This window comes from Cottoperca gobio, chromosome 16 (assembly GCF_900634415.1).
Source record: "Cottoperca gobio chromosome 16, fCotGob3.1, whole genome shotgun sequence".
NCBI classification, from domain to species: domain Eukaryota; kingdom Metazoa; phylum Chordata; class Actinopteri; order Perciformes; family Bovichtidae; genus Cottoperca; species Cottoperca gobio.
In genome coordinates, this window is record NC_041370.1 from 11264229 (window position 1) to 11290955 (window position 26727).

The window sequence follows — 26727 nt, forward strand, 5'->3', positions numbered from 1 at the left end:
ATCATGTGGTCCGTGGAGCCTCTGTGGAATCCAATGTCAGCCTCTTGAAGCTCATCAGTTTGGGTTAGTAAAACTACTCAGTCTATTCCCATCATAGCAACTCCATCCGTTCTTTAGGTATTTCAGGCTGGATTAGGCATAGGACGATGTGAAAAGATCATGTCATGTTTATTCTGGCCAAAAATAGTTGTCAATCATGATATTATCCCTATAATCATTGCAACATGCTTAAAACTCTTAAATGGCACTCATTCTGTATTTATGACTTCTCTAACGATGTGATGTGATAGTGATCAAAACTGCCTTTTCAAGTCCCATGCGAGTGTCTTTGCAATTATCCCAATAATGGAAATTCAACAAAATCAACTTATTTGGGGTGTTTCTATTTTATTTATTCCGATCTGCGATAAAATCCTAAACGGTGGTGGTGGTGAACCGACCAACAGACGGATATTTCCAACGAGCCGTGTCACTAGCATGGCTAGAAATGTATCATTACCAAAAATTTAGTTTGAGCCTCAGACGGGAACTGTCACCCAAGCATCTGCCCTGGCCTGGCTTTGGCAATGTAAGATATTGATCCAGGTCACTCCTCCAGTCTCAGGCTCCAGGCTGTTGTGTGCATGAGGTGGAATTTGTCTATGTCTGTGTAAAGCTCTTACTAGTCTGCTGGCTGCATTGCCAATCCCTCTTTTAAGCCATGCGTTCCAGCCAGACGGCTCAAAGACCTGGCGTATGGATTGAATGAATGGCTTTCCAGCGCTGGAGGGAGAGAAAGAGATACAGTTGTTTTGTTGGAGAGACTGAATCACAGGTTGGAAGTGTATTCCCTGTGATACCAGGACCTATGTGGAAGATCTGAATGTACTGTAGAAGCCAAGCCTCTGGTATTTACCCACACTGAGATCACAAGTCTCATATTTCAATAACCATCAGTCCTAGAATCTTTGACGTTCAAGCTGCACGTTTCAGAGATACTGGTGCATCAGTACCGGTAGCAGTCTGTTCTTCACAGGCTTTTAGCAGTCCTTCTGTTTTTGTATTTTAGGGCTTCAAGATGTTGATGGCACCAGACTGGATACACTTGACTTTCAAGAGACTAATTAGACATTAATTTGGGACAAAGAGTTAAAATATCATCAGCAGCAGCAGCAACACAGTGGCTTTCATGTCAACATAGTAAAACAGCTCACTGTCCTTTTGAAATACAAGTTCAGGCTCAGTTTGCTGCACTGTTTCCCCTTCAGATGAGATATTGATTCTCCTACTTATGAAATTGTGAGTCACTCTCTTTGTTATTAATGTTCTCTTCTGTACTGCTCTCTTTATAGAGGTTTAGAGATAAAGAGCATAGAAACCACAAGATGTTCACCATATCTCCTCTAAGGCCTTGTTCCTCCTTTTCATTTAAAACATTGATCAAGTAATGAAGGCTTATCCAAGATAAGATTAGACATTTCAGTGGCTGGATTACTGTCCCCGTTTTCTTCCCCGTTTTCCAAGAGCACCCGACACATCTTGATCAAGGGTTGAGTACAGAGCAACAAGTCTGCTATTTTCCATCACATTTCAAATTGGATTGGAATATGTTTGATCTACAGGTGATAATAGTCCATAGCACTGGATTTGACCTCCTTCACCTTTCTCTACAATGATCTTAGCAGCTACTCTCTTACAATAGACCCTCAAGGCTTTGATTGTGTGATTATGTCCACGGCCCACATCTGAACCCAAAGAAGAATCTGAGTCACTGCTGCTAAAGCTGCACTGAAACTTCAAGTCCAAAACATTGCGTTCTCCTGCTTACCTACAACAGCTTTGACTGTCAGAAACTGCCCCTCAAAATACACTGGCCACTGGCTGCTCATGAGTTGAATGAATGTGAGGCAAAAATATGAACTTGGATAACCATTAAAACTTGATTGTGTAATGATATACATTCAAACTAAGTATTAGTACATTCAAATGTACTTATGTACTTGCTCTATTATCATTGCTCAACTCCGGTGAGCTGGAGTTCAGTCACTTGGTTGGATTGTTATATTGTAAACCACTGAGCTCTTTGAAGTTGCCGCAATCAAATATAAGTAGAGATAGTGGATGATCTGATCTTTGATCTAATCGTTGCAGCTTTATATCAAAACAAGATGTTTGATCTCAGATCGCTCCAAAAAGCTTAATTTTCACTTTAAGAATCACTGAAATTCTCTTCCAAGGAAAACAATCCCGGACCCCCTCCCTGATTTTAGTTTCAGACGCCTTTTTTATTTATTTTTTTACTACTCTGGACTTTACACGGCTTGTATGAAGTGACAAATATGTTTGTTTCTCTTGTATGTTGGCTGTTCTGCCCCGCCACTGTCTGACTGACCTCATGACACAGTTTGTTTTACATTAAGTGAAAGAAACATTAAAAAGCAAAGAGGTCACCCCATGCTCACCTCCCCATCTACAGCCATCACCATGGACCCTGCCAGTCTGCAGCCAGCCTGAGCACAACTCCCCCTCCTCCTGATCCTGGTCCTGCTCCAGCACTTAACAAGGATTTAATGTTGCCGCATCATCTGTCAGGCAGATCAGATCAGCACTGTAATACACAGCAGCAGGCCTCGCGGATGAGGCCACAACCCGATACAGAAGTCCTGAAAAACAACAGCCGAAAAAGCAGCGTAATCCCACAATTACTGTAATAACTCTCTGTTCTCGGTCGCGCTTTCTCTCTTTCACATACAAAGTGCTTCGGCAAATGAGTGATGTGATGCAGGGTCTCTGGGAAAAAGTGTAGGTTGCTAGATGGATCATAAACAAAATACCAACTGGTGGTTTCCAACCTATTAACAATATGCTGGTGCTGCTGGTGGTGGATCTCAGGCGTACATGCTAAGCTTCTTCTCAGAGCTTTTATTCAGTAACTGATAGGAAGCCATGTTTAGATATTATTTGACACTGAAAAGGTAGGTATCAGGTATCAGGCAATATCATTGTTCCCTGCACTCACAGAATTACAGCTAAATAATCTGCCACATAATGAACCCAGTGTGTGTTTGTCTCGGAGATGCTCCTGAAAGTTGTGGCCAGAATAACTTGTATTTATTTTAATCTTTCTGCTCAAAAGTGTTCAAATGAACTGGTAACAATCCTAGTGAGGGATAGTTTTGTAAATGTAAACAGCCTGTCAACTACTGCTTCTTATTATGTGTTCTTTGGCAGCTGTAGAGTAAAAGACTGAAGCAAATAGGATTGGAGAATAATTAATGCTTTGTTTATTGGCCCAAGTTGTAATGTAGCATGTCTGTTAAACTGGATCAGTTATTCACGTTGGCACCTGCACAGAATCTTAAGAGATATCAATTATTGAATAATTCCTATACATATGCATTAAATGGAAAGTAGATGCAAATTACACTTGAGTTTGCATTGAAGTTGGGCTACAACCAAATAATATTATTATCAGAAAGAATGTAGGTCATTTTAATCAATTATTTGTTTTGTCTAAAAGAAATGTTAGAAAAAGATAACATCGAATTGTTTGCTTGTTCAACCATGCCTTAAAATATTCTATCTACTCTCATATAAGACTAAGAAAAGCAGCAGATTGTTACAATTAAGAAGCTCTAAGTCGGGAATGCGGAACATTTGTGTTTGAATATGAACAGAGGCACAAAAATGAAGTTTTATAAGACAGCCTGTGCAGACTAGATGTTTTTCCCACAAAGTTAAAGCTGCCATCTGTTCAGTCCAGAGAAGCGCAGATACATGATCAAGGACGCTGCTCTCACTCCTTCTGTACTTCTCTCTCTCTCTCTCTCTTCTAACATCCTCTCAGGCTTATTCAGTTTTAATACACTGTATTGATGATGGTCATGGAGTTTTTATGATCCATACAACTGTACCCAGCCTGCATGCACAAGACACCACAGATGGATGTTAAACAACATCCAGAATGCAGTGCAAACACTTGTGAGTATAGTAAAACAAACTAATGTATAGAATTATACTTCAAATTAAAATATAAAATCTAATTAAATAGTCAATCTCACCAACTTTTCCAAACTTTTGCAGCAAAGTTGGCTAATTTAAACACAAAATGTATCATTGTAACGTTCCATCTGTACATCAGAATATTTGAGGGTTTTGTATGAAAATAAAACCTTAAATCTATTTTAAGTGTCTATTTCTCCTCCTACATATAGTTTAAATGGCCATAGTTTGTTTAAGCAGTGGTTAAGTTTATATAACTAATTTATATTTTATAAACTGATCATAGGTTTTCTATGTAAATCCTGCATCTGCAAAGTAACTACTAACTATAGCTTTAAAATAAAGGTAGTGAAGTACAAAAAACACTATTTCGCCCGGAAATACGGTGGAGTAAAGGTATAAATTGGAAGTACTCAATTGAGGTACAAGCAGCCACTGCTCAATGACAAATATAAGGTAGTACTAAACTACTTTATAGCATTTAGCTAAATTTCTATAAAGCCGCTTTAATAAATGTACTTAAAGTTACATTCCACTAGTCTCCAGCCCATGTCTCAGAATTATCAATGTAAGAATAAATGTATTAATCTCCAGAAAAACATCTATATATTCTGGGAAGAGATATTTTTTTGTATGATTCTTTTTTTATTACACTGTTGCACAACTCCAGACCAGTGACGTGTGGTGAGGTTCATGGCTGGGGAGGCACTGACACTTTCAGGGACAGATTTACAAATATATGAACCCAACTGAGTAGCTTATTCACAATTTTCTTGGCAGCATGAACATTGACTACTGGTTATTTTTCATATCTCATATCAGCATTCTTTATACACACAGGTAAGGTACATATATGGCCAAAGAAGAAGCTACATTTATAGCGGCTCAGAGAGGTATTTGCTCTGCACCCTCCATAGCGTTTTTAGTCTGATGCTTTGATAATTTTAATACAGACTGCACTATTAACAAAATAATATTTTATTCAGTCGGGGAAAGAAACTAAACTAAACGGTGCTACAGTGCACCTGACTGATGTTAGCTAGCAGTAGCGTGTTGTTACCGTCTCTGTTTAGAAGAACAGCAGCAACACGAACCTGTGGGCTCACGTGCGTCTTCAGTGCGGCAGAGTACTGTCTGCCTCACCTGCTGTTTTTTCACTGTGGTTTTGTCACATCAGCAAGACTAAATATGTTACACACATACATTACATACATTAACTGGACTATGGAAAGTCAGGACGCAAAATAAAAGTGTATGTAAACATTATATTGGCGACATACAGAGAGATAGCAACAAGCACGCGCCAAATGCATGCGCTCAACCTAGTTTGCGAGGGATTGCGCGCAATCCGAGGTGAATACGCAAATTCAGCGAGTTTGACTATAAAATTATTAGAATCATACAAAAAATGCAGTTATAGGACAGACCAGTGGACAAATATACATTTATATTTATTTTATCGTTATTAGTTTTTTTACTTTTCATGATGAGCCTCCCCTGACCGCACGTCCCTGCTCCAGACCCTATTGGTGTATATATAAGCGAGAAGTAGTCCATCGCCTGACAGTGTGCGAATGAGTCAGTAAATACCCACCCCATCCCAGTAAACACTCATGCTCCACTTGTGTGACCCCCTCCCTCCTCCTCTTTATATAAACCGCAGGGAACCCCCATCTGGAGCATTACAGACACACTCAGATGGAGATTACTAACACAGTCTGCAGCAGACACATGAAGCTCCGGGATTTACCATCCAAATGTTTTTGCAATGCTCTAGTTAAACTTTGTTTTTAATGTGGGATGCACCTCTTTGCATCTGAACTCGGGGTTATATTAGAAAGAGTTTCATATATTGTTTTTTTATCAGGCTCACTGAGAGTGCAATAATTTACTGTTGAGTCTAACTGCAGCAGAGCACAAATTAAATCTGTCATTGTATTTTTCATACTTTTTGGGACAGAGTTTAAGCTCCATTTTTGTTTTGAGTGAATCTCTACAAATTGTTTAATGTGTATCTGAAGCTGTTAAAGCGGCGTGTTTTACTTTCTTGTTGACGGGTGTTTTCCCTAATAAAAAGTAAAGCACCACCTCAGTTTAATCCCACCGTTAATATAGTTCATCCACATTTTGTTACACCGGCACCATGCTGTCCAGTGTGCGCCGGCACAGCCTCCGCCTGCAGACCGAGCTCCACCGGTGGAGCATCTGCGACCCGGGCAGCCACCTGCTCACCGACAGCCTCCTGGCCAGGGTCCCCGCCTGCATCTCCCGCTCCAAATCCTGCACCAGCTACACCGGGGAGTCGGACGGGGGCCGCTTGAGCTGGTCGTCCTCAGACTCGGTCATATCCACCGACTCTACCGGGGAGCCGTCGGAACCCCGGAGCCCGTACCGGGTGGTGCTGTTGGGGGCCAGCGGGGTCGGCAAAACAGCCTTCGCCAGCATCTTCGCCGGGGCAGCGGACATCATGGACAGCGAGGACTGCGAGCTGTGTGGAGGTGAGAAGAGGATGATAACTAGAATAACACTTATTTACTGACAATATATATATATATATATATATATATATATATATATATATATATATATATATATATATATATATATATATATATATAAATGTTAGATGAATACAAACTAAATCCCTTTAAATATATGACAAAACTTGTACATTATCATAATAGCAGACAGGTAGATCAAATGCCATAACATGTAAAAGGTCACCATTGTGGCACTTGTTAATGTCCAATAATAATATTACAATACTGCGTTTTTATTTTCATTGTATGATTATGTCCAACACATGTCTTTCAACAAAATGACTAAAAGTCTATTATTTTACTGATGTAAAGTTTTCTCTGTGTTTGTTATTTGTATAATTCCAGACGAAGTGTGTGAGAAGGAAATTGAAGTGGACGGAGAGCCTGCAACTATAACTCTGCTTGACACATGGGATGCAGAGGTGAGATAAAAACAGCTGCATTGACTTGTGTGAATCAGAGGAGGGCACACTGTACATATCTTATATCTTACTGGAAATCTTATATTTGACTGTTTGTGTTTTCAGACTGACAACGAACGGGCTCAGGAGCACAGCATGCAGGCAGGTGATGCCTACCTGTTGCTGTACTCTGTTACTGACCGGGCCTCGTTCCTGCGAGCCTCAGAGCTCCGGATAACCCTGCGGTGCTTTCGTCCTGCTCAGCACACACCGATCATCCTGGTGGGAAACAAATGTGACCTGGTGCGACGCAGAGAGGTGTCAGTCAGCGGTGAGGAGACACAGTCCCTGTCTGTTCTGTCTGTTTATGTGTGATGAGCACTATATGTAAGTACTCATCATTGACTTTCTGTTTCAGAGGGTCGTGCCTGTGCTGCTGTGTTTGACTGCAAGTTTATCGAAACCTCAGCCGCCATGCAGCACAACGTCTGGGAGGCTTTTCACGGCATGGTGCGACAGCTGCGTCTACGCCGAGACTCCAAGGAAGCAAACAAGCGTCGCAGGCACATAAACTGTAACACACGCCGCGAGAGCCTTCCTAAGAAGGCCAAACGTTTCCTCAACAAAGTGATGGCTAAGAACAATCCCAGTGTGGCGTTCAGGCTAAAATCTAAGTCCTGCCATGATCTCTCTGTGCTGTAGGAGCCTGACAGACACTTTTAACTCTACACCAAATCTATAGAGCAGGTCAACAAATTACAGAATATGTTGACGCCTGCTTCTGAAGGACTAAAATGGTTGGATGATTGAAGCCTCAGTCCTCAGTGTGTTCACACTGAGCCAGCCTTGTGCAACATTTCTGCACCGCAATCCATATGTTGCAGTCTAAGCCACACTGAGTGGAAGAGCTCAGCCTCTCCAAGGGACAGGACAATCAACAAAACACTTGTTGTGTCTGTGTGGCATAAACGTTGGAGGTTAGAGATCAGCAGATGAAAATGAGAAAAGGACGGGATGTTTCTGTGTTTTGAACAAATACATTTGTATTATCCTTTTGACTCCTGCCTTCTCTCTTTCATCATCCTTTTGCTCTCATCCCTGCCAGATTTGACGTCTGTCGATCCCCAAAGTGCTAAGATTACCAGTTGTAAGCTATTGATGATTAAGTATGAGGATGACCATTTAGTTGTGACTTTGAGTTTATTTATAATGTGTTATATTTTGCACTCACTGTAAATAAATAACAGGTTTGATGATGTATTTTGCTACTTGTATGTTTCAGTGTTGCTTATTGAAATGAAGTGACATCATCCGCTTTTGTCTGTCATCTCAAAATTACGAATGAGATATTACCATGTGTGACTCAGCTTTGACACAAAAGAGACACAACTGCGCTGAGAAAAGATGAGTCATGTGACATTAAAGCTGAACTTTCAGAAACAAAATCAGTTGTGCATGTGTGCACGTGTGTCTGTGTGTGACAGCTCATTGAGCACAGTGATTCGACTGCTCAGAGATCTGGGTCACAGTGTGACGCCGAACAACATGCTCAGACACCGCCTGCTCAGGTCCCAAACTCAGTTTTGTCGGAAAAGCGGTAAAAATGTTGCCAACGTAACATTCTCAGGAAGTGTGTTTTGTACTTTTATTTCAGGCAGATGATGTTGGCGCACGTTGGCCAGGATATCTATCACAAGGCAGAGCAGTGTACATGGACCCAAGCTTTGCATAACAGAGTCCCCTCCATCTGAATTAATGACTTCATCCGCTGAGCCTTAAACACAGCAGTCACAGGTTCTGGTTCAACGACGGTGCTGTGAAACAGTGACTCACTCACAGGCTGTTATTCTACAGTTGCAGATTCACACAAATCTCTTCCTTGTTTCCAAGCAGCTTTCTACAGCTTGTTAAGCTCGCTGCTTTGAGCCCAGGATGACAGCATGTGCAGCATCAGGATGTATGGAAGATAATTCCAGCTCTATGTTTTAGGTTGGGGCATGAAAATAAAGGCAAAGATAGATAAATAACATTTTTACAATCAGGGGGAAAAAACCTGAAAACCTTGGACAAAAAGCCAAACAACTTTCAAAGTTTTCACACTTGATTTTATTTTGTGAAGCTTGTGTTTAAATGGACTTGCTCCTCAGCCTTTCTGCAAATACACCAAGAGATTACAGAACTGCAGCAGATTCACCAGATCTGCTTCAAGTGGCAATAGTAAGGCATAACATATTTTGCTCAGACAGCAGTCCTGGAACTCGTTACCTGATCACTTGAAATTTGCTGCAAACTTCACCACTTTTAAGAGAGCTACCAAACTCTCATTAATTCAGCAACATTTTAAGCTACTGGATGTCTAAATTTCCATATCTATCTATCTATCTATCTATCTATCTATCTATCTATCTATCTATCTATCTATCTATCTATCTATCTATCTATCTATCTATCTATCTATCTATCTATCTATCTATCTATCTATCAAATATGTGCTCATGTCTAGTTTTTAAAGGTAATTTTTGTAATGTGTGTTTTATTATATCTCTCTTTATTCGGTTTACCTTCCTTCTACCTCATTGTTCTAATCTCCTAGTTTTTGTTGCAAACTATTATCCACTATGAACATACTGATACTTGTGTCGGATAGCTGTTTTTTAGTTTCTCTATGTATATTGTATCTGTCCCTATCAAATAAACCACAAACAAATAACACTCAAAGTGGAAACTTAGACTCTTTCAATATTTTTGTGGCATAAAGTTTTACACTTTTAGGAGGTGCAAAAGTGTTTAGAAAGGACACCGGCTATTGAACAGTTATAGCATGTGCCTTGACTTCTGAATCACACCAGATGACCCCATAGGTTTGCATTCTTTTAATGCAATGGATTGTGTGTGTAATCTGTTAGTCCTATTGTCTGCACACACACAGCTCCTTATCAGGTGCTGCTACTAATGGAAAATCTGACAGGAAACAGTGCAGAGGTGCATAGGTCAAAGTCTGAGGGGAAATTAGCAACTTTAATGCTGAATAACATATCTCTACAGAAATTCCCACTCCATTATCATATCCTTTTTGTTCTCATTTCTTTCTCTTTTTGTTCACAATTCATACACCTGCAGTCTGATGTGAGAATCCTTCAACCGGTTTGTTTTTTGCTACTATAACCCACCAACAGGACTCAATCTTTAAGCATTTGAGGATTTATGTTAAATCAATGGCTAATATTAAGTGATAATGCATTTGTCTTTTACAGTACTGTACGTACCACTGTTCTCCCCTCTCTCCTTCTTCCCCATTGGCTAGCTCCACACGAGGGCAGGGAGATTAGACAATCATTAGATCCAATAAAACATAGCTGGTTAACTCTTGGTTAACGTTTGACCAGACAGGATGAGGCTGCTGAGATCACTCTGAGGTCTGGGGAGTGACTCGCTCGATCTCTCCGGAAAGGTAAGTCTCCTCGCTCTTCTGTCTCCCAGCTTTGGAAATGTTGAGTATTTGGAGTAGATTTTGGGGTGTGAATAGGACACACACTCTACTGCCTCTTTTGGTTTTAACATGCTGAGTCTGATGTGTCGGGTAGTTTTAGTTTGTTTCAGAAATGCTGTGATCTTCACTTGACTTTGGCGGGGCCTTAGTGTTAGGTGTCAGCATATCTGACAATCGACCACTCCTTCCTATCTTGTGGCTTCCTGGTTTATCGCCAGAGCCTGGCTTTGGGGGGATTCTTTCTGTATCTGACACTAGATTTGATGTTATAGCAGCTGAAAAGTTGACTGACAAAGGTCATCGAGTCATTGCGCTAAAAGGAGAAAGAAAGAGCCTGCAACACCCAAATTATTGTGTCATATGTCCGTCAATCCTTTGTAAATGGAATTGTTAACAGTTTTTGTCTAACAGAGTATTTTCCTCAAGTTAAAATCAATGTGGATCTCTGTAAATCGGTTGTTAGTTCAGATATGTCAGCAGAGGTAGTGGCCGACATGGAGACAGAAATACCAATTAAAAAAAATAATTCAAATGAAAGTCAATTTGGGTTCTGGTAATAAGGAGTGTACCAGGGCGGTGACATTAAAAGTGTGCTGTGCTACAAAAAGGTAATTCGCCGTGACTCAATGTCACCTTCACCTTTCAGAGGCGTCTGACTTTACCCTTCTCTCTCGCCTGCATTATACAAGTCCACATATCTCAAACGTGGGCATTTATCTATAATATTCTATACATTCATTATCCAAAGCAGTGTCACAGTAACGTTATCTCAAACAGTACTGTTCATATGTTCCGCTGTCATCTGAATTATAAAGTCTTTATACCGTCTTTGAGACACACAGAGTCAAAGTGTGTGACACACTATCATTTAATCTTCCATGTGTAACTGTTGGATGTCAGAGAGACAGTAAATGTGTTCGATATCAATCTTTTTAAATAAATAAAGAACCACACCCACACATACAGACACACAATGAAGGCTGTTGTGTTATTCTAAACTCTGAGACTGCTGTAAAGTCATTGAGGTTTAACACTCCACATTGACCTTTGGGTACTGTGGCGGCCTCAGAGGTGGCTTGTGTGGTCTCCCTCCTTGCCGCCTCCTCTCGAGCCAAGTTGTGACAGTACCTTTGTCATATTGACACCCAAGGTGAAAAGTGGCGTTGACTTTCAGTTTCTCCTGTGTGCTGAGGTGGGTGGTTCACATGGTTGTGTAGGTGGAGCCACACAAGGAGATAGCATGTACATGTGTGGATACCCAAGGACATAGGACAGATTTTCTTTGTCTTTATGAATCAATAACTAATTTTGCTGAGCAAAGAAAGACGTGTACTGAGGCACTCTAGGGTTAATTGTTTCTAGATGGACTCAGTAACCCTTATCTACATCATTTCCCTTTAATCCTACAAGCATGAGATGTGAAGTTAACAGCAGAGCACAGTGTATATTAAAAAAGGTCTTATCCATGTGCAATTTAAATCATCTTCTCATGTCACCTCTCTGCGTCCTCAACATCCTGCTTTCTCCTTCACCCTTTTTCTTAACATCACCGTGTCCCCCATATCTCCTCCTCCTCATCCTCATCCTTTCCTTCCCAGGCTGTGATCATGACACCCAGGATGCATCTGTTGTTGCTCCCACTCCTGTTCAGCATTGTGAGTACATAAGACCGCCAACAGTTGCTCCCGTCCTTTAATACATATTCATATTAAATGCAAAAATACCCGAACCTGTTTAAAGGATGCTTGAATTTATTCATGAGCAACTTGTGGGACCGTTTTGGTGGAATAGGAACTGCATCAAGCAGACTGTACAATCCTGTACAAAGACAATGTCGATAACAAGGTTAAAGAAATGTGTGCCAGAAAACCTTTGGTAACTTATTTAAAACACTAAAAAGGAAGTGCACATTTGACTAAACTCAGCATTAGTCTTTTGTCTGTAGACTTTGCTCTGTCCTGCAGTGAAATATAAGAGTCCCCCACTTGTCATGTCATTTTGGTTCAATAAATAACTTGGCTATAAAAACCTGCCCTCAATGCCTGACTACATTCATGCTACAGTTCGTAGCTAAAGCGACAAGGACAAATGTGGGCGTGAGTGTGAGAGGTTCAGTTTGACTGTACTATTTCCAGTGACCTTTGACCTCTGTTTCTTTGTTCTGATAGGCTGGTGGGAAGGATCTGGAGGAAAAGAAGGGCCCGTTTGAGAACACAGAGCTGGATGTGCCAGAGGGGACACCAGTGCCATATACCATGTTTCAGGTATTACACACAAGCCAGCTGTGGTGGAAAGTAACAAGTACTGCACTTATTTCCACCTATGCAACTTTGTACTTCACTGCAATTCAAAGGGACATATTGTACATTTTACTCCACTACATTAAGCAGTAGTCACTTTTCAAATCAAGATCAAAAACATTAAAAAAGAGCTTTTAAAATACATTTTATCCTGATAAATAACTTGATTGTGGTGAATTTCTATTATCGGGATAATAGTGAGTTTCCTCACATGAGAGATTTGAAAAAGTGGTCGAGAGAGAAAAATATTATATAAACAAATACAGAAAAAATCATTTAAGAAAGAACAGACTCACGCAATGTTGCTATTTATTTATCTTTTATTTATTTATTCATGATTAACTTATTTAAGATTGTTAATTTCTTCTCTAAAAAGGACGTGTGTCATATCTGTGATGCAATAAAAATACTTGTTTCTTCACAAATTGTTACGTAAAGTGAGTCCGGTGTGTTTTAGTGCCATTTTCAGAGTTTTAAGTATATTTTATTTTAAGTAAATTTTAAATGTGTCTATCGTCTAGTCCCAAAGCCTTTCCTCTCCCGTTAAACATCTATTTTATCTTGTGACCCTTCGGATGGGGCTCTAGATTGAGAACTGCTGAACTAGTTTCTTTTGTGTCCTTCTACCTACCGTATGATCAAATGTCTTTTCATTTTTCCTCCCTTTCCTCCCCATCTTTCACTCCATAGTTTCAGGTCACCCATCCCGGTGTTAATAATTTCAGGCTGACTGGAGAAGGTCAGGAAAACATTAAGATTTCAAAGGACGGGTGGCTGTACCTGGAGAAGCCTCTGGACTGGTCTCGAGATGACCATTACATTATCATGGTAACGTGGTCCTTTCTCTTCTTATAAACACACAGAAAATTATACTTTTGCATTGCAGTAGCAATAAAACATGTATTTATACCTACTTGTGTTTCGTGCGGATTTATCCAGGTGGAGGCGCTGGCAGATGAGGAAGTTGTGGATGGTCCAGTTTATGTGACCATAAATGTGTTGGATGTCAACAACAACGCTCCGAACTTCAACCAGACCGACTACACAGCTGTGGTCAGAGAAAACAACCCAGCAGGTGTGTATTCAATTGATGAAGAGTCTTTGTGATAACTGCGTAAGTGGGTTTTAAGAAGACATTTCTTCTTGAGAATGGTTGGTGAATGTTCTCCGAAACCTTCTTTGCTGGGGCATTGCTGCATTTCTTGGTGAGTTAGTGCCACCTGTAGATCAGTGGAATTGTGTGAAACCACTGGCAGGAATGTGTATCGTGTCTGCATCCAACAGGCACTGCATTTCAAAGCTGCACCGTCAGAGAATAACTAGAAAATTTGGACGGAGTGAAAAAGAAAGCATGCATCTGGCAGGTTCTTGGATTAGGCTCTGCAACACCGGTCATTACAAACTCAAGCTGTAAAGCCTTTGTTCAAACCCACAGTTTATTATTTCTAGCAGAGGTAATAGAAAACGTTTCCAAATATATTAAATATGTCAGCAAAGTTAAATATCTACAATATTTCCATTTAAAGTGATAAAACACAGAGTCTTGGATTTTAATATTTCACTCAGTGTAAACAGCATATTGGAATATAAATGCGATACCGTCAGATTATGTGGAATAAGATGCTTTTTTATAACCTTAAAGCTACTTAAGGGGAAATTAAAGGGGAAAACAGGATTTTAAAGAGGTATCAGGTTTCTATTTGGCAGTGGGCTCTCGTGTATTGGATGCAAGTGCTTTATAGGATGTATCAACAGGAAAGAAAGATAACTTTGACAAAGAGATAAAGATGATTCAAGGTTCAATGTGATGGTCATCTTAAGCAAGTTTATAGTTTACAGTCTCTGCAGAGTGATTTACTTACTGAACTAAAATGAAGGGAGAATAATGGCGGCTTCCTAAAGAAACCACAAAGTGGTGTCCTTTTGAATTTGTTTGGCGGTAAAATAGTACAAGCAGTTTGTAGTTCACAGGCTAAAGCGTCTAAAAGCATTAGAAAGCAGGATTCCTGGCATGCATGTGGATTAAGCCGTATTTCTATATGTTCACTGACATGCAGTCGTTATACTTCTTGGTTTTGAAACACTTGGGCTATCATCTCACTGTGGTAAGACTTCAGTGTTCAGTACATCAGTTTTGTTTGTTATTCCAGGTATCCCATTTACGCGCGTGTTTGCATTCGATCGGGATGACCCAGAGACTCTAAACGCTCGTCTGAGCTACAGCCTGGCCAGCCAGATCCCCAACAAAAACTACGTCCTCCTGTTCCAGATCGACCCTAACACCGGAGAGATCTCCACCACAGAAGCAGGTAATAACACACAAATGAACACACAGATACGAACACACAAAACGTCGGCGCACACAGAACTATTTGCACCGTCTGTGAGAAAGTCTGTAATCTGTCCATCTCTGCCTGTAATCTGGCAGTATAGTGGCACTGTAAACCCAGATTACACAGATCATCTTGTGTGCGCAAGATTAACGCTGATTGGAGGCAGATTGCCTAAATGTGTCGCGTGATGTTGATCACTGATTACTCTGAGCTTGGAAATGAGACTGTGTTCGAAGATGCTTGTTTACATCTGGGAGCTGTTTGGCATCGTATTGTACAATATTTGATGTATGTTTTGTAGGAGAAAAGATGCTGAGCGCCAGAGAAGGCATCCGCTATGGCAGAGGAGAAGATCGTAGCATTGACGCTCTGAGGACAAAGTTTGAGGACTACTGTCCAGCGACGAAGATCCCCTATGAAGAAAACCCCTTCTTCACCTGTGTGGAGAGAGCAGGTTAGTATCCAACAGAATAAGAAAAAACAACTGCATACACACATACTCAGTGGTAGAAGAAGTACTCTGATCTTTTGCTTAAGTAAAAGTAACAATATTACAGTGTAGAAATAGTATTTGTTTAAAAAGTAAAAGTCCTGCATTCAAAATGTTCTACTGAAAGGTTTTTGTGATGTTCAACCCAAACCTTTTATTGTTGTTTCCTGTACAATTGCTTTAATTGCAACTTTCATCTTCTTCTGTGGTGTTAGAAATAAGGAGGAGGAATGTGGACCCCCTGGAGGACCCAGACTACACCCTGTCTGTGCGTGTGCAGGACATGGAAGGAGCGTCGGCGACCGCACTGAGTGGAAACGCCATAGTTCACATCGTTGTGCAGCAAAACCTGTGGGTCAATCCCGGACCTTTAACTGTTAAAGAGCACTTAAAGGGAACGTACCCTCTGGTCATCGCAAAGGTGCAGTGGGATGCCAACTCTGCACAAATCTTACAAACACAGACTTGTTAAAGTATAAACACTCACTTTACTTACTCTATATCCTGTAACTAACCTTCCCACTCTTTCCTCCCTTTTCTGATTCAGGTCCAGTCTAATGAGCCCAACGCCGTCTACACGTTAGCGCAGAAAGAGCGAGAGCTGAAATTCCCCTTCCAGATCACAGAAGATGGAGAAATACATCTGACAGAGGAGCTGGACAGAGAAGACAAGGACATGGTACACAATACATACTTAGTTTTCTCAATAAATCTATTTTATCCCATATAAAGATAATAACTTACACTTCAGGGGATGATTCTTGTGCTTGTGTTTCAGTACATCCTGGTGGTGTTCGCAATGGATAACATGGACCAGCAGGTGGATTCACCTATGGAGATTCAAGTCTTGGTGGAGGACGTGAATGACAACGCACCAGTGTGTGTAAATGTGGAGAGTGAGTTTGAGGTGCAGGAGGACGAGCCTGTAGGTAAGATGTGTGTGTGATTATTACATAACTTGTTATGTGCTTGATGGTTAGGATGATGCATCATTCAGCCAAAGTGTTTCTTAAACTTCTATTCTCTTGTTTTGAATTTGAACTTCTGTTTTCTGTGTTTAAAACGTCTAAGATTTACGTGACAAAGTTTAAAAAAGAGTGTGAAGAATAATACACATTTATCAGCTGATCCTTCACTTAAGTAAAATAAGTTAAAGTCTTGTATTCAAATGTTTATTCTAGTAAATGTAAAGGTATTTATTTGATTATATGTTTTTTAATCATTTCAATTTGCAAAGTAATAAGTAACTAAAGCCGTCGGATAAGATTAGCGATGGGAGAAGTACAATATTTGCCCTTCGAAATGTTGTTGAGTAGAATTATTACCAATTAAATGCAGTAAATGTACTTAAGCAAGTGACTTACTTCTAGTTGAAGTTAAGTGTAAGACAAGCCTTTAGGAGCAGCTCTCCAGAGATCACATGATTAAACACATGTATTCTTAAAGAAGGAAATTGACAGAAATTGAAACCCAAAAGCAAACTTGACTTTTGCAGCAAAGACATTCTGTTGCTGTTATACATCAGAGAACTTATATGATACAGAGAATTAAATGCCACAGTGACAAGTGCAAGACAAGTATTGCAAACATAATCATCAGCAGCTTTATTCGTGTTGTTTGATAAATGCACAAAGAAATATATACAAATATCTTATTCTGAATTATACATATTGCTATTATTGATATTTTGCACAATGTCTCTGTAGCGCGTCAACTGTGTGTGCTCACCAAGTACATTTTTATTCTTAAAGTCGGGTTCTTGTGGTTGCAGGCAGCCTGATTGGAGATCTGTTGGCCCATGATGCCGATGAAGTCGGGACACTGAACGCTCGTCTGACTTACACCATCCTGTCCCAAACTCCACCCACCACACCCAACGCCTTCTCCATTGACAGTGCTTCTGGAAGAATCCAGGCACTGCGGCCGCTGCAGCGTAAAGACCATCATATGTATAACCTCAACGTCAGAATCAACGACCCAGGTAACACGCATACTGTATGATGTTACACACCTGTGAATAACGGTCAGTTGTTCATTGTATGTAAGTATTTGGGATTGGGAAAACTTTTGATCTAGATAAACAGGTCAAATGGTCGTAATAGTTTTTATTTACAAAAATATTCGCTTTTTAATCCAGTTGTTTATCATTTTTGAGAAATTCTATATACATAAAACAAAATGGACCATTAGAAAACAAAACATTATTTCTAATGAATATTTACATCTATTTCAATTTTCTCGTCAAGCTGAAAAGCAACAAAAAGCCAAACAATATTTGAAACATATAAGATATGAACTAATGTTACTTAACTAATAATCTGTTAATAATAATATAACCCTGTTCCTTGATTTATTTACGCATTTACTTTGTTTTGTTTATATTGAATATAAAAAGCTCCTTGCACAATCCCTAACTGAATTCCCCAGCACTTTATTTTCTCTTTTTTTCCATTGAACTTGTTTGAACTGTATGTTATTGCTGTTGTTTGTATTGGACTTGAAAAAGGTTTTAACTCGAAGAACTTTTTCACAGTTTTCAGCACAGAATGTAAGGTCGTCGTCAAGGTCATTGACGTCAACAACGAGATGCCTCAGTTTGAGAAGAACGATGTAAGTATGTGAACCACTTCCTGTCTCTTATTTCTCACGATGTGTGGCTGATTTTCTTCACGTTTCTGTGTTGTCTGGCAGTATGGCAGTCACACTCTGGCAGAGGACATTCCTGTGGGACACACAGTGCTGACCATCAGAGCCACAGACGCTGATGACCCAGACAGCGGCAGCTCTCTTATCGAGTTCCACATCACTGCTGGCAACGATGATGGCGTTTTTACTGTGGAGACCGACAACAAAGGAGTGGGCCATGTGGTCGTAGCTAAGGTACGGTATCTCCATTCTCTACATCTCCCACACAAACACACACAGATGATTTCATACAACTCTTTGACTTTGATCTCTAACTTGTTGCTGAAACATTCGAGATCCCTTTGACCGTAAAAAGTATGTTATGTATTTATGTGATATAATGATATAATCTTATATTCGGTTGCAACTGATGATTATTTTCATAATTTATTGATTTCTTTTTATTAAAAATTCATGGATTATTCTATGAAATGTCAGAAAATTGTGAAAATGTCCCTTCAGTCCAAGGTGTCGTCCTTAAAAATGTCTTGTTTCGTCCGACCGGCAGTCCAAAGCACAAAGATGTAAAATGTATAATGATATAAAACAGAAACGCTGCAAATCCTCACATTTGAGAAGCAAATGTTGTTTTTTTCTTTATAAATGACTTAAACAATCGTGTTGTGACCTTCAGGTCTGTGTTGTGACCTGCCTCCTTTAGTCCTGTGTTTTCTAACCCTCCTGCTTGTCTCCTAACAGCCTCTGGACTTTGAGTCTTCTCCCACCTACAAGCTCCAGATTGACGCTCGTAACCCAGAGCCGCTGATGAAGGGTCTGGAGTACGGCAGCGAATCCACAGCCTTCGTCACTGTGTCTCTCACAGACATAGACGAAGCTCCAGAGTTCAGTATGGACATCCTGGATGTGACTGTGCCTGAAAACACCTCCAAGGGATCAGTGCTGCTCGCTGTGGAGGCAAAGGATCCAGAGGGCAAAGAGATCCGGTAAACACACACGGAAGTAACACAGGCCATACCATCCAGCAACAACCAAATCCCATGAAAAGACCAAAACCAAAGCCTTAAATTATCGACTTTTACTTGACTTTACATTACTTTTTTATCAAACAAGATGGTATTCCATTTTTAAAGATGTAGGTCTTCAGCTGAGAGCCACAGACAAGGTAAGGAAGTTGGATTGGTCCTGTTGGTTTTGGTCTGTTAATGGGATTTGTGGAACAGTAGAAATAAAGAATAACACCAGCCTTATGCTTAAAGGTGCAGTTCCTCTAAAAGACACTAGATTCTAACTCCCAGAAACTTTTACAGAATTTAAGCAACTAAGAAAATTCCCAACTCTTGAAATGCAGAACTATTAATTATCTTCCTCAAGACATTTTGAGCTATGCGGCAAAATAAATAATAATATATATATATATATATATATGTATATATTTTAAGTGTAGTAACAAACAAAAACAGCTTCGGGCTGTATACCCAAATACAGACTTTAAAACATCCTCTTCGAAACCTGAGGGAGACACAACTTACAATGTATCCATGTTCTCGTGCAGTTTACGAGCTTTCACAAGATGTACTGTATGATAGAAGACTCAACACACACACACACACACACGCACACACACACACACACACACTCACATGCGTAGTGTTCATAGCTTAGGACTTGTTCCACTAAATCATCACAGGCTTTGTTTTTAACGTTACTGCTACTGTTAGGACTATCACATGTACACAAACCAGGCTAATGATTTGTTTTGACAACCATTATCCCCCCCAGGCCCCCAGTTTAGAGCCTGGTGTATCGTGAGGATGATTTCTTATATCTGCTGGCTTTGTATGTGCGTGTCTTTGTGTGTGATTGCTGTTGTGTGTTGTGCAGTTTTAAGTTGGACGGTGACGCTCGGGGATGGCTGGAGATCAATGCTGCCACAGGAGAGATCAAGACCAAAGACAAGCTGGACAGAGAAACCCTGGAGACTTTCGAAGTCACTGTCACTGCATTTGAAAAGGGTGCGATATTAGACTCATACCGCTCCATATTAGCGTGTAATGTTTTCTTCAAGCTTACATTACCTTTTAGTTTGTGTGCTGTTTGAAATGTTAGCCGAGAAACAAAGAACATTTGTGTTTAAACAAAGCAGCGTTAGTATAGAAGTGGATTCAATAACTTTTTAATAGCATTAAAATATGTCGTTTATATTTGTATTCATGATCTTTGACCTTTAAAACCTGACCATTGTTTGCCGTTATTAAACTAAGTAATGTTAAATCAGGAAACTTTTCTCATACTTTCTGATTTCGCTCTGAAGAGAACCCGGAAAAGTTTTCTGAGCGCGTCCTGTCTGTGAGGCTGCTGGATGTGAACGACAACGTCCCCAGACTGACGGAGAGTCAGGCCTTCATCTGTGTGAAGAAACCCCAACCTATCATCCTCAAGGCCGAAGATGCAGACAGCGCCCCCTTCTCTCAGCCCTTCACCTTCGCTTTCAGCCACGGCAAGAAATCTCCCAACTGGGATCTGAAAAGTATCGACGGTACGCTAACATACTGTACTACTGATGTGATGAACGAGAAGTGTTTAACTGTACATTCAGACGATTACATTGTTCTTGTTTCCTCTTGCATGTCATGCAGGTACAACAGCTAGACTGATCCTGAAGAAAACACCCCCTGAAGATAAAACCTTCACAATCCTGATTAACATTAAAGACAGTGCAGGCATGGGAGTTACACATCCGTTTGAGGGTGAGTTCATTCTTTAAATTAAGATTAAAAGGTAAGTCTGGGGTTCAAATCTATCTTATTCCTCTGTGCCATAGAGCTCCATTCTATTAAAAACACACCAATGAGCTACACTGTTACCATGCCGGACATATTCCTTCAGCACCATGAACACAGTCAACACTGAGCCTTTTTAAAGCTTTTTTTAAACATAAAATTATATTTTGTTACCAAGATGTATATCTTTAGTGAGGACAAATATGCTTGGGGCTTAGTTACACAGACAGGGGAAGGAAATCAGTAAGTGTTTAGAGAGACACTGTAGCTACCTGCTGACCCACACAGTGAAGGCAAAGAGCGACACAAAGTAGAGAACAAAAGTAATAAATTAGACAAAAACATTCAAATATAAGGGCTGAAATACAAACCTATGTTTTAACGTGAATACTTAATAAAAAGCAAAACAATATTTGTATACAGAGACAGGTTATACAGAGGCTGAGATAAAAGCTTTGTTGTTGGCGATGAAGGAACACTTTGTGTTTTTTCAAGGGATTTGTGTACAGAGATTAACATCAGCCGCATCCTTTTAAAGTCAAACGATGACACTTTACTGCACATCATGTCTCATATAAAAGTTGAATGACGTATGTGTTGCTCTCTGCTCTCCACACCAGTGAAAGTATGTAACTGCACAGAGCTGGGCTACTGCTACATGGCACCAGATGAACGTGCCTTCAGTTATGGGATGGGACCCACCATTGGGATCCTGGTTGGCACTCTGGCATTCTGCAGTAAGTCTGAAAACCTTTCATATATAAAAGTTATCTGGAAAAACTATTTCACACATGAATGGTCATACTGTACAGTCTGATGCTATTAACTAGTCTTGTGTTGGTGACTGACTTTCTTTGTTGTTGCAGTTATTGTCTTCATCCTAGCGATCAAACGCGCAAATAAAGGGGAGAAGAAGACAACCCTGGGGGAAGAAGAAGAAGAGAGGAAGGCCATAAATTAGAGACTACACACACGCACACATATTTGTACTTTTATACTTGTGAGGACCTTTACCGTCAAATCTACCTGAACCTCATTCTAACCTTAACCAAGACCTCTAAACCAACTCTGGCTGAAGGAGCATTTTACTTGCTAAAAGAAATGGATAAAACAAAAGGAATTCATAAATAAATCCTCACCATCACAACGGCAGAAGTGAAGGCTGGATTGTCCAGGTGTCCTCTCTCAAGCTCTAAAAGTAGAATAAATATAAATATATTCTCACAAAGATAACAAAGATAGATGTACACACACACACACAGACACACACATACACACATTAACGTAAGATTATTTTATTTTATCTACAAGAGAGAGTTGATTAATTAGTGCTGTGCACACTTAATTACTGTCAATTGGCCCCCATGCTAATCTGCATTTATAAAGCTTGTTAATGTATTTTATTTTAAGTTCCCTCCCAGACTCAGGTTGTTTCATTAGCATGTGTATCATCTCACATATTTCAATTAGTATTTGGCCGAGATGCTTTTGTGTTGTAATCTCTTCTGTTTGAATGTCTTGTTACAGTTGGAAATATCTTTAATGTTAAGAAACATCTTAAACCCAGAACATGTAATGAACAATAACTACTGTGATTTGTAATGAGCAGACACTGCTCTGTTTCCAAATAAACAAAGAAACTGGGAACCACTTTGTGTGTGTGTGTGTGTGTGTGTGTGTGTGTGTGTGTGTGTGTGTGTGTGTGTGTGTGTGTGTGTGTGTGTGTGTGTGTGTGTGTGTGTGTGCAGTACATGTGCGTATGGGAGCAGATGCGTGGTGCAACAGGTGATCGGAGACACACACCTCAGCTCAATACAAAAAACTTCCTCTTCGCTCTCTGTGTTCAGATTTCAGACTAACATGTACTCTGTTAATAATCAGGGCTGTTGCGTCCGTCATTTCCCCCCCCCCCCTCTCTGCCATTCTGTCGCTGAGCAGTCGAGACCATGGTACTGCAGAGAGTGACGCTCTGAGTCATCTCTTGTGACAGTGGGAGAAGGGCTGCAGTGCTGAAAGGAATAATTGGCATGATTGTGGGCTTTTATGCTGCACAAACAGGCTGCAACACGTAAAGATTCACACTCACACACACATGTCCGAGGTGAACGGACGTGCAGTGGTGGAAGAAGAAGTCAGATCTTTTATTTAAGTAAAAGTAGTAGAAATACACTGTTACAAGTCCTGCATTCACAATCTTTCTCAAAAATATTAGTATCAAAATATACTTACAGTATCAAAAGTAAAAGTACTCATTATGCAGAATTTCAGAATATAGATTACATCATTGGATTATAATGAATGTGTTCATCACTTTATTGTTTCAGCTGGTAAAGACGGAGCTCATTTTAATGACTTTATATACTGCTGGGTAGTTTCATCTATAATAATATATCATAATTGATTGATTTATATTTCAACGCTATGTAAAGAATCAGAATCTGCAAAGTAATTAAAATGATCAAATAAATGTAGTGGAGTAAAAAGTACAATATTTCCCTCTGAGATGTAGAGGAGGAGAAGTATAAAGTAGCAGAACAATACCTCAAAATCGTTCTTAAGTACAGTACTTGTAGTAAGTAAATGTACGTACGTTACCCTGCATCCTTCCTGACCATGTGCCAGGTTTGTGAGTAACTGTGTGTGCGCATGAGATGAGTCGTTGAACGCCACACGGAGAACAGTGAGTGGACTGAGCTACGGCCTCATCATGAAAAGCTCAACATAGAGCCTTTCCAGTGTTTATGTCTGCACTCTCTCCTCGCTTGTATCCCGGCAACACTTTCCACAACAGCACACACACACACACACACACAAAGTTGAACAGTTGAGGGACAGAAGAGAAGGATATCAAACCTGACCATCACTACGCAGTCGCACACAATTGTTTTTGTCCCAAATGTCCCCGTCCCCCCCCCCATGTCCTGGAACCCCTTTTATCCTAATATAGAAATATGTTGCTGACATTTAACCATCACAATCAATAATTATCTGTTGTTTGACACATGCTTGTATTGCATATTTAAAAGTTAAATCCAAAAAGGTGTCAGAAAATCCTTGATTGTAATCTTATTTTGAAAATATGTTTATTATTATTTCTCAGCATTCAGAGTGGCAATAAGACAAAAAGAACACTGTGGCCATAGTAACCAAACATCTGGCTTAGATCTGAAATATAGTGTGTACTTTAGTACATAATGTACATAACCTGTGACAATTTATTATTTGCATAATAGTTACATAAATATGTAGAAAGATATCACAGCATCTATATACATAAGTAAACGCTCAGTCAGGTTACAGTTGACAGTGATGCAACAAACAAACGTCTGGATGGAAAGAAAGGAAAATAAATGTTTAATTTCTAATCCTAAAAAATTAATATCTCACTTTATAATCCAAAAAATGTCAGTGTTCCAACTTTCATTATTGCAATCTGTTTGGTTTATTTATCTTTTTTTTTTAAATCATACATTTTACATTTAAATCTTTATGATATTATCTTTAAGGTATTAGCTTATCCGCCCTTTTCCTTGACATTGCAGTAAACTTTGAGGCAGACCACCAAAGTGAAGTTCAGAGCAGGAGAAGTGAACCTCCTCCTTATTTACAACATGTTGTAGATCTAGGTGTGTGTTTTTATTTACAAAGATACAACTAGACAGCTCGTGTACTTTGTAAAATGTTATACTTTTGTCAAAAAAGGACTGAAATGATGATGTTTTAAAAACTGACAAAATGTGTCACTTTATAAATGTTATATAATTTTTCATTTTCCACAGTGAATGTTCTCTTAATATTTGAGTTGTTACTGCCTCTCGTGATGGATAAGGTGTTGAGCTCTCCTCTGTTGTAATATCGTTTAGCAGAGAGTCAGTTCATTTAGGAAGAATCCCACGCAAAAGTACAACCATGTAAACAAATTCCATGAACAAATGTCACTCAGTCTGCTTTTATGAACAAGTCCTGGAAAAAACTTCCGTCCTTCAGCGGAGATGAGGCATATAACTGAGCAACATGTTATGTTTATTTCCAGTAAACCGACTGGATGTCACCGATAAATCAAATACACCAGTTGTTTAGGATGCTTACAGTATGTCAACGTGATGACGATCAAAGAGTAAAGTTTCCTCTCTGTGTGACCATTTGTGATTCAACGCCTCCACAATAATATTTAAAGTCATAATCACTTAACACTTAATCATATAATGCTTTGGTATCTCCGACAGAATCAGTCACTCAGTTTGATTTTGTTCAGAAGAAGTTATTGTTTGTTGGAAAACCAGACAATTTATAGTTACAGTTGATGTTTTTTAATAGCCACCATTAAGTAAATAGAAAAAAACAATATATTAAAATCCATAGTTACATTTCTTTATATTTTATAACTTTCTTTTTATATATATATAACTTTATAAAAATGGAATTAATATGTAATAAAATAGTACCATGATTTAAAAGTCACAGTTAAATAACCACATAAATAAAATCCATTGTTATGAGCTCCGAGATAAATGATTAAATGTGTGCCAACACAAAATAATAGGAAAATGAAGGTGTTAAAAAATAAAGTGAGATGGTGAAAGAGTAAAATAAATGTGCTTTACTTTAAAACATTACAAAGCATTATAATCCCTATATAAACATGTGATACATTATTTATAACAACCTTAATGTAGTTGTATATAAGGAGTTCTTTGTGTGTATTCATGTGCAGTGTTTGCCAAACTAACAATATTATGTATTGATGTATTCGGTTACATTTTGTTATAGAATACAGCTACACAAAATATCTAGTTGATGACAATATTTTCCCAGATCTTCCCTCTTTTAGACACTTTGGCCTTTCTGGTACTGCAGCAGCATCTAGTGGCGGTTAACTGACTCAAGAAAATAACTTCATGGATTAAACAACTAAGTGTTGCTTGTTGTGTCCATGTCAGGGGTGGAGGAAGTTCTCAGATTCTTTATTTAAGTAAAAGTAGCAATAACTCCATAAAAATGCTCCATGACAAATAAAAGTCCTGCACTGAAAATATATGCATGTATAGTATGCCAAAGAAAGTCATACAAAGTAATAGTCTATGTATTGTTGGTTTAAAAGCTTATTCACTTCTGATTATGTTCTACTGTCTTATATCGCGCCTGTCTGTCTGAGAGCTCGTCTCTTCCTGACTCCTGGGGAATTTAGCCTTCGACTTCCAGCCGGTGCTGTCAGAAAGTTTAGAGTAAGTATAGAGTAAAGTTATAATAAAGTATGTCACAAAAAGGTTAAAGTATAATTCGTCACAAAAAGGTAAAAATATAGTAAGTCACAAAGAAGTTATATATAAATATAAATATATATATATATAATATATATATATTTATATATATATATAAAAATCACAAAAAAATAATGATAGGTGAGAAAAATGAAATCATAGTATAGTATTTCAGAAAAAGTAATTGTTCAGTATGTCCTAAAAGACAAGTCTTAGTATAGACTTAAAAAGGTCTTGGTATATTATGTCGAAAAACAAAGTCATATTATTGAATAGGTCATAAAAAAAGGTCATAATATAGTAGGTCAGAAAAAGGTTTTTGTATAGTGTGACATAAAAAAAGTCTTAGTATAATATGTCAGAAAAGAAGTTCTTTATTACGTTCCACTGTTCACTGCCACAAGTAAAAAAGAACCCACTGATGTAAACCGAGTAGTGACGACTGACTCACCAGCCGAGGTCGCAGTCACCGGCACACGTGCAACCTGAGACACACTGACACCAG

General features: G+C 39.2%; 2 protein-coding genes across 2 annotated transcripts; both read left to right on the forward strand.

Annotated features, from left to right (window-relative positions):
- Positions 1–5784: 5784 nt before the first annotated feature.
- On the forward strand, positions 5785–8325 carry gem (GTP binding protein overexpressed in skeletal muscle). Its single transcript, XM_029451957.1, has 4 exons — positions 5785–6479; positions 6867–6943; positions 7049–7253; positions 7341–8325. Exons 1-4 carry the CDS (start codon positions 6125–6127, stop codon positions 7622–7624), a joined length of 921 nt encoding a protein of 306 aa, XP_029307817.1. The 5' UTR covers positions 5785–6124; the 3' UTR covers positions 7625–8325.
- A 3694-nt stretch (positions 8326–12019) lies between these two features.
- Positions 12020–22581, forward strand: cdh17 (cadherin 17, LI cadherin (liver-intestine)). The gene is made up of 18 exons (XM_029451948.1): positions 12020–12067; positions 12581–12676; positions 13403–13540; positions 13652–13787; positions 14863–15021; positions 15347–15499; positions 15751–15956; positions 16083–16214; positions 16314–16464; positions 17307–17516; positions 18069–18145; positions 18227–18415; positions 18920–19164; positions 20063–20193; positions 20493–20717; positions 20818–20928; positions 21582–21698; positions 21828–22581. Exons 1-18 carry the CDS (start codon positions 12020–12022, stop codon positions 21920–21922), a joined length of 2619 nt encoding a protein of 872 aa, XP_029307808.1. The 3' UTR covers positions 21923–22581.
- The last annotated feature ends 4146 nt before the right edge of the window (positions 22582–26727 follow it).

What these genes read in the sequence shown, in the direction of transcription:
- gem (XM_029451957.1), top strand. Translation starts at nt 6,125, where the DNA reads ATGCTGTCCAGTGTGCGCCGGCACAGCCTCCGCCTGCAGACCGAGCTC. An exon ending in TTGACACATGGGATGCAGAG is followed by an intron (nt 6,944 to 7,048) that starts GTGAGATAAAAA and finishes TTGTGTTTTCAG; the next exon opens with ACTGACAACGAACGGGCTCA. An exon ending in CAGAGAGGTGTCAGTCAGCG is followed by an intron (nt 7,254 to 7,340) that starts GTGAGGAGACAC and finishes TTTCTGTTTCAG; the next exon opens with AGGGTCGTGCCTGTGCTGCT.
- cdh17 (XM_029451948.1), top strand. Translation starts at nt 12,020, where the DNA reads ATGACACCCAGGATGCATCTGTTGTTGCTCCCACTCCTGTTCAGCATT. An exon ending in TGCCATATACCATGTTTCAG is followed by an intron (nt 12,677 to 13,402) that starts GTATTACACACA and finishes TTCACTCCATAG; the next exon opens with TTTCAGGTCACCCATCCCGG. An exon ending in ACCCTCTGGTCATCGCAAAG is followed by an intron (nt 15,957 to 16,082) that starts GTGCAGTGGGAT and finishes TTTCTGATTCAG; the next exon opens with GTCCAGTCTAATGAGCCCAA.